The sequence below is a fragment of the Acyrthosiphon pisum genome, chromosome X (assembly GCF_005508785.2).
Source record: "Acyrthosiphon pisum isolate AL4f chromosome X, pea_aphid_22Mar2018_4r6ur, whole genome shotgun sequence".
Classification (NCBI taxonomy): domain Eukaryota; kingdom Metazoa; phylum Arthropoda; class Insecta; order Hemiptera; family Aphididae; genus Acyrthosiphon; species Acyrthosiphon pisum.
In genome coordinates, this window is record NC_042493.1 from 11,723,602 (window position 1) to 11,731,714 (window position 8,113).

General features: G+C 26.5%; 1 protein-coding gene across 1 annotated transcript in view; it reads right to left on the bottom strand.

The window, feature by feature from the left end:
* Positions 1-5,856: 5,856 nt before the first annotated feature.
* The window catches only part of LOC100574937 (golgin subfamily A member 6-like protein 22), a 4,652-nt gene continuing 2,395 nt past the window's right edge, over positions 5,857-8,113 (bottom strand). Inside the window, exons 5-9 of the mRNA XM_003242298.4 lie at positions 7,562-7,742; positions 7,145-7,323; positions 6,899-7,075; positions 6,594-6,806; positions 5,857-6,174 (exon numbers count right to left, since the gene is read on the bottom strand). Of these exons, the coding sequence (XP_003242346.1) occupies positions 6,076-6,174; positions 6,594-6,806; positions 6,899-7,075; positions 7,145-7,323; positions 7,562-7,742 (849 nt within the window). The 3' untranslated portion in view covers positions 5,857-6,075. The remainder of the gene's footprint in view (positions 6,175-6,593; positions 6,807-6,898; positions 7,076-7,144; positions 7,324-7,561; positions 7,743-8,113) is intronic.

Sequence of the window (8,113 nt, forward strand, 5' to 3'; positions counted from 1 at the left end):
TAGACCCAGTTAGTTTAACCCGGAGAGGTATTTTGAGATTAACGATAGACATTTTTGGTTTATTTTTTTTTTTTAAATAATTAGTAAAAAAATAGTATTTAAATGTTTGCCTTTAGTTACTCTGGTAGATGACGTAAAAGTATGCCATTAAATCGTCACACGCTTATGGTTTTAAATAAAGAAATTATATCTTAAAACAAACATGAGAGTTAAATGTATATATTTGTAAGCTGTGGCTATTATATAGGTTCTCAAAAACTACTTGACCGATTTTGTGAAAATTTCAAATTGTTCTTGGAGATATTAGAAAAGTTTAAAGAGTACTTTGAACCACGTTCGGATTATACCAAGTGCTGTACTGTGTTTAATTCTTGCTAGCAGGTAAGCGCTCCGGTCTAGAAATTTTCAACATGGGCCCCTCATTATCAAGTTGCGCCACTGCTTGTAACCTACTGTACAGTAAAGCGACATTCACTTACCCACCTTTTTTTTTATATTTATCCATATTACATTTTATTGTATTCTGTATTTTTGTCTCTTATGAAAATTTGTTCTTTGTCAATTACTTATCGTAAGTTTTTTTTTGTACTCGACAGTATACCTAAACCTAATATAAGAAGATATGTATGTCCGACGTCTAGTACAAAATGTACAGTAAGATAATTATTTAATTATGATAAATGATAATATTATGCGATTATCGGATTATGCGATATTGCCATATTATATTTACGATAATGCCAAAAAACCCGTGATATATTATTATTAAATATTAACGCCACGTCGCCACATTGCAGCAGACAATTCGAATGCATCAAAAATAAATCTCGCATGCAATTCGTTAATCTATTATGAATTTATGATTATAATCTTTATCTCCCGTACGCAATTCTGATTCGAAATTTCAAAAGCGACTAGGAAGGGGGAGGGCACAAATTCATTATAAAATCGGTAAATATGCCTAATATCGTAACATTATTATAATTTATAAACTATGATCAGTAAACGGTAGGCACTAGCGATTGGCCAGTAGGTGTATTATAGAAGTGATGAATAATATTTAAACTAATAAAAGTAATTTAGTATTTACTATAACAATAATAACATAGTAGCTACTTGTAATTTATTCCTACCTATATTATATTTAATTTGACTTGTGCTGATCCTTTTATTATTCATTATTGGACCCTAATTCCTTGTAATTTGTTCGTATGCTCGTATATAAACAGTTAGTTATAAGAGAGTTCTGTTACAAGCTATTGACTGTACATGTAGTACCCTATTATGAAAAAACTTGGTCAGATTACAGAAGACAGAATTGTAAGTGCGTTAAACTGTGTGTTTAGCATTACTGACGTAGCATCTACCTACTATTTTTCTTATAGATATTTTTCCTCTGCAAGGAAAATTGAGGAATCGTAGATATGTTTTTGGCTATAGTGCAGTTGAAAATTATCTAGAAGCAGTTTGTTAGAAATTAATTATGAATTAAAAATTATAGATTGATTTTTAAAAAATATTTTGTTTTTTTATCGATTTGCGTTTCTATGAAGACAAAAAATAATAATAAAAAATAATCGGTTAGAAAATAAAAAGTTGTATTAAGCCCAAAAAAATAATAATATATAATATATTAAGAAAACTTGACTAAACGTGTATAATCTATAACATTGTAAAGTTATTTGACAAATAGGTTTTTCCAGGTTTACCGGGTTGTTAAACTTTTTTTCTTGCTTTTATGTTTAAAAATAATAAATAAATAAAAATGTTTTTCAAATAAGTTTTTTTTTTTGTTTTTTATTATTTGAAGAAATCTACAATCTATACATGTTCTTAGTATAATAAGTAGGTTTGATATGTGACAAGTAAGAATGATATTAATAGTGAGATTAGGGAAGATACCCAGTTAAGTCTTTTTAAATTATTGCGTTCGAAAACGTTACAATTTTGGCTTCTAAACGGAGAGATAAATATATTATAATTTATTTTATAATTTACAATACGTTTATTTTTAGGACAAATTTGAACTTCATTTTTGGTGTAAGGTGTAACTCTAAAAAAATAACCGTAGGCTACATTAAATGTTTTTGAATGTTCATTGTTCATAAAAGCATTTTCTATAAATCATAAAACTTTCAAAATGTTTTAATATTATAAATTCTGAGCGGAGCAATGAATGTATTTATTTTACAATGATGTGTGTTTTTTATTTATTTATTTTTATTTTTGTGCCTGTCATCACCTTTTGGGGCAGTAAAAATGCTTTGATTTTCTTTAACAATATCTTGTTCGATGGGATAGTGAATGCAGACGAGGCAATTGCGGCAGCTCGAAGGGTCGTGTTATCACTACTATTATATGTTTGTATCATAGATAATACATTATCTGTGGTTTGTATTTAATATTTACATTTTATTGTGAATTAATTATTATAATATTAACTTAAAAAAGGTAGGTAAGTGGATGTCGTTCTGCTGTACAGTATTTTACAAGTGGGTATTAAATATGAATTCAAATGTGAAATCTACTGAAGTAGGTATACAGTAAAAAGCGTAAAAGTTTTTTTTCTACAATACAATATATGTATATCCAGCTAAAATGCACTTTACCAACCCCCTCACGATTTTCAATTTTTTTCAACGACTTATTGTTTTATGCTTGAAACGATAGTTTAAATTTTTTTACCGGAAACTATTATTTTAAAAGTTATAGCCATCCAAAGTTTTTGATTTTACGTTTATGTGCTTGTGCGGAATGCTACTTGACTGCCACGCGCAGCGCCTATTATAAATATTAATTTTTTTTATATAGGTAACCATTAGCCGACAGGGTGTCATCTACCTGAAGATAATTGGTTTTTAACAATATTGTTTAATTCCGAGGCCTACCCAAAGTGGTTTTGCATAACAAATCCAGGGATATTTTCGATTTTTTTGCCGGAGCGCAGCCCAGCGAGTGGGTGGCAACGCAGACATAACTTTTTTCGCAACAGTTCAGCCGATGAAAAATTTAGCATATTATTGAGTATTCTATATTTATGGGTTATAATAACTAATATAAACTGAAAACTTCGATTAGCTATTACTTCGAAACTAAATTCGTGCGCCAAATTCTGATGTCACCAACATTTTAAACATTTAAACATTTTACGATACAAACGTATAATAGTAGTGATAACACGATCCTCCAAGCTGCCACGATTGTCTCATGAATGTAGTTGGTGCATTTAAAATGGAGGTCAACAATTAAAATACCCAATAGTTTTCAAAACATTCGGGAAAAACCAAAAAAAAAAAATTAAGGAAAACCGGAACTTTTTACGCAAAACTGGTTTTGGACACAATCGATTTTGGTCTTTGGTGTACCTATAACTCTAAAACAAAATATGACCGCAGGTACATAGAATTTTCACTGAACATTTACATTAGCATATTTTATGATATGATATTTAAATTATTTTGACTTGTTATGAGCTGATTACGGACATTTTCAGTATCCAATTTTTTAGTTTTTTTCCATAAATGTCAATAAAATTGTATTCGTTGGGTCAAAAAGCTAAAAATTGAATTCAATAAGGCTCCTAATATATTGTTGCAATGGGAGTTAAAAAGTATAAAAACACAGATTCACACATTTTTTTTTATTAAACATTTAAAGTTCAAACTTTGACAAAAATTATCAAATTGAAAATTAACAAATTATTTTCTAGTTAAATATTTATAAAATATTCAAATTTTATAACTAAAGATTGAAAATTGAAAACAAGGTTCCACGTAAGTATGTTATTCTGTAACAAAAAATGTAAGAATATAAAAACACAATTTTTTATAGTTATTTAAAGTAAAAATTTGGACGAATTTACATATTAAATAATCAAGAATAACGATTTTAGTTATATTTTTGTAATTTTTTAATATTAACTCAACTAGCCACTTACCGTCTACCGTTTTAATAATAAGTCATAACAATATAATTTTATTATAATATAGAATATTCTAGACTGACAAACCGTCTCCTCTCAGAATCGTTTTTCGTTTACAATGTTGTTATATCATTGAATTCAAATTTAATACCATCCATATAGTAATCCACTTGTACCCTACAACAGAGCGACATCCACTTACCCGTTTTTTTTTTAGCTAATTATAGACATTAGAAGTTTACAATTTTTATTTTTGTTTTTTTGAATATTTTCGACGAAAAAATTGTTCATTTGAAAAAAACTTGAAAGTTTAATACAATAAGGTTCCTTATAAGTTGTTGTCAGTGGAAAAAAATTCGAGTGTAGCAGCACAATAATTTTTTATGAGCGCCTGAAGTTAGAGTTTTAAAATTCTTGAACATTTATTACAAGTGTTGTTATAATAGTTATTGAGAAATATTAAAAATACATATTATGCACGATTATTGTTATGAGTATTTAAAGTTCAAATTTTGAAAAATTTCGAAAAATTTCGAAAATGTTCAAATTATTTTGTAGTTAAAAATTGATCAAATGTTCAATTTTCATTGTTAAGGATTGAAAATGTATAACAAGGATTCTTATAAATATTTATTGTCATAATAATTAATTATCCACCTACCTATAGTCGATTAATAATACATTTAATACGTACTTATTTACAGTTGTCCGCCTTGGGTATTTGTGTTTTAAATTTCCTATTATAATAATTATAATGTACGATAGTATTGACATGGGTATTTTATAATTTATAGTAATAAATCTGTAACATTATTGTCCCTAGAAGTCTAGAAAGTAATGTATTTGAATATTTGATTTATGATTACGATTTAATTTTTTTTTTTTAAGCACTTGTTATTAATGTTATTATTTGTAATAGGGCCACTGTGGAAACTGTTTCCAACTACGCCACTAAAAATGACAATAGTATAGATATAACATATCCTCACTAGAAAATAATAAAATATGTAAAAATAAAATTAAATACTATAATATGCTTTTCAATTTTTGATAATTGAGGTCGAAGCAGGACGCATTTTACTTAGAGATAAAATTAATTAAGTTAATTAGTTATTGTTAAGTACTCAAATAAATTTGTACCTTTGGAAAGTACTTTATTTCTCAGTTTTCAAACAGAAAAGTAACTACGTCACTACCTTACATATTAGTTGGTTAAAAAACACAGTTGATGTGTATTTCTCTTATTTCAACAATCGTCATTCGACGATAAGCAATGTGAGTACCGAGTAGTAGTTAGTAGTAGTAGTTAGTAAATAGTAAAAAGATATTATTTGAAAAATAAGCAAAAAAAAAGTCGCATTAATTGAAACCTAACAAGACTATAGCCATTACAAGTTATTCAAGAGTAATTAAGAATAAACAATTATTTAATTACTTATTCATTATTTGATGTTCACAAAATATTACATCGCATAGGTATTGTCGTTCAATTCAAAGCACCCGTGCACCATCGTATCACTTGTATTATTTGTTGATATTAAACATTATTATTAGATACAGTATAACCAACATACTATATTTTTTGTTAAAACATTTTTTCAAAAAAACTCAATAATTTTTCCATCTTACCTTTAGTCCTCGTCTTACCAAGGTTTTCCCTTGGGGAGAAGCTACTATACGTGCTTTAATCTTGTATTCACTATTTTTAGAGTTGTTATATATTTAATATTTATAACTACTGAAATAGTTCTTAAAATAAAAATAATATTCAGTGGAAACTTTGTACACCTACAGTTACTAGTTAGATATTATTCTCCTTATATACTACAACAATCTACATCGAATTTCTACATACAAATATTCAATTTGGATATAATTTTATGAAATCTATAATAATGGCATAATGCACTTATACAATGAAAACCATAGGTGTATTCATTTAGAGTAAATATAAATTCGTTTTAATTTAAAAGATAAATACTAAAAATAAGGAAACTCACTACAATACAGATAGGTACTTAAGTAGGTAATAAACATTAATATGAAGAAAGAGGTCAACTAAATAGTTCCATCGTGAATCGTGATATTATAAAATTATAGTTCAATAGACAATATGAACAGGTGTACATGAAAAAGTAATATTACTTGTAAGTTCACAGTTCAGATAATAGTTTTTGTAGTAATTTTTCTTGTTCGGCTAATTCCTTCATGAGTTTTTGATGATTTTCCAAATCGATTTGTCTTTGTTTTTCCTAAACAGTAAAATAATTTATTACATAAATTAAATTAAATAAATATTGTATGTAAATGAACTAGAATATTTATCTAATGAAGTAAAATATTATAATTTTGAGTAACAACTGAAAATTCCAAAATTTAACTGAGGATCTGGATTTTTGCAATTCCACTCTGTAAAAATTGTGTGTAAACAAACACGATAATACGCCACAACATGTTTAATTTCAGTCTTCAAATACAAAAGCTAATAATTTTTCATAGGTTTAATATTATGTAACAAATTAAAAGTTGATAATATAGTAATATGTGTATATTATACACCGATCATGTGATATTGACATGTTGTGATTGGTACATTGGTAAAGAATATTATATCATTGTATTGTAGGTATATAATATTTATATACCGAATTTTAGAATATTGAGCACTTACGATTAATTCTTTACTGGACTTAATTTGGTCGTTTAGGTCTTTTCTAAACTGCCATTTGTATTGTTTTTTATTTTCCCACTGTAGTTTTTCTTCTTTTATGTAGTCTTCGTATTCTTTGATCGACTGCTTAAACATTTCACGTTTCAATTCTTTTTGTTCTTCTATAAGTAACTTACGTGCTTTTAACTGTTCCATTAAAACATTATGACCCTCCTATGGACATAAGAACAATAATTGTAATTACAATTAAAATAATTACAATTATTGTAATGCCTATATTTTAAATAAGCTTAGTGTGTTCACACCATCATTCTCTTTCGTCGTGCTTCAGTATTTTCACGTTCGATAGATAGTTTGAGCTCTTCAATTTCATTTATTTGTTTCATTATGGTTTTTGATATTTCATCACTTTGCTTTTTGCGTTCTTCTTTAATAATTGCTTGATGTTCTTTAAACAAATCATTTTCACGTTTCAACTGAAGCTATAGGTAATATTTAAAAATTTATTAAATTTATATTCTATAAACATAAACTTAAATTATTGTGAGAACCTTAGCTTCAATTTCGTCTGCTGAATCATCCTTTAAATTTTGTTTCATTGTGATCTTAAATGTTTCATCAAACATTGCTGTTGCCTTGTTCATTTTTGAAAACAAATTCGCTCTTTCTTTGGTGAATAGTGCTATTTCTTGTTTTGTCTGTAATTGTTTTTTTTTACGTTCCAATTTTTCTATAATAAAATTAACATTTGATATCTAAGTATGAAACATATAAATTTATTTGTTTTTACTCTAATTAATAATCATTATTTAGGTATTGATGACAAATTATATATTTCTAAATATTTGTTTTTATTTATACATTTATTCAAAATATTTAAACTAAAATACTTAATCAATATAAATCGAGAGGTTATTGAAAACCTATAATACTTTATAATAATGCTTATTGAGTAGTTTCATACTAACCAAATTTTTCTTCTTCATTTAACTTTTCATTCAATTTTTTAATGTCATTGCATTCGATCGCTTTTAACACTTTTTGTTGTTCTAGTATTACTTCTTTTTGTTGTACTTGCTCAAACAATTCCTTTCGAAACAGTTGTTTTTTCTCTAAAAGTTTACGCTTTTCTTCTTCTTTTTCAAGAGTCTAGATAAACAAATTTTATGTTGTAATAGTATTTTAGGTTAAAACTGAATTTCAAATTGTTATTTAATTGGATTCCTATTTTAAATATTTCTTGGCTGCTGAGTTTTGAAAAACGTTACGTTAATAAATTTAAATTATCTCCAATAAACCTACCATCAAGGTGGATATATATATATATATATATATATATATATATATATATCCACCTTGCCCTAATATAAAAATTTCGTATTTATTTATTTATTACATTTTATTTTATTTGAATTATAAATAAATTTCATAATAATATTGAATCGGTTCCTACGGGTTGCACTTGAAATAATATAATGTAAGATACTAAGATGTAATATACGATTTAACGGCGATTTACC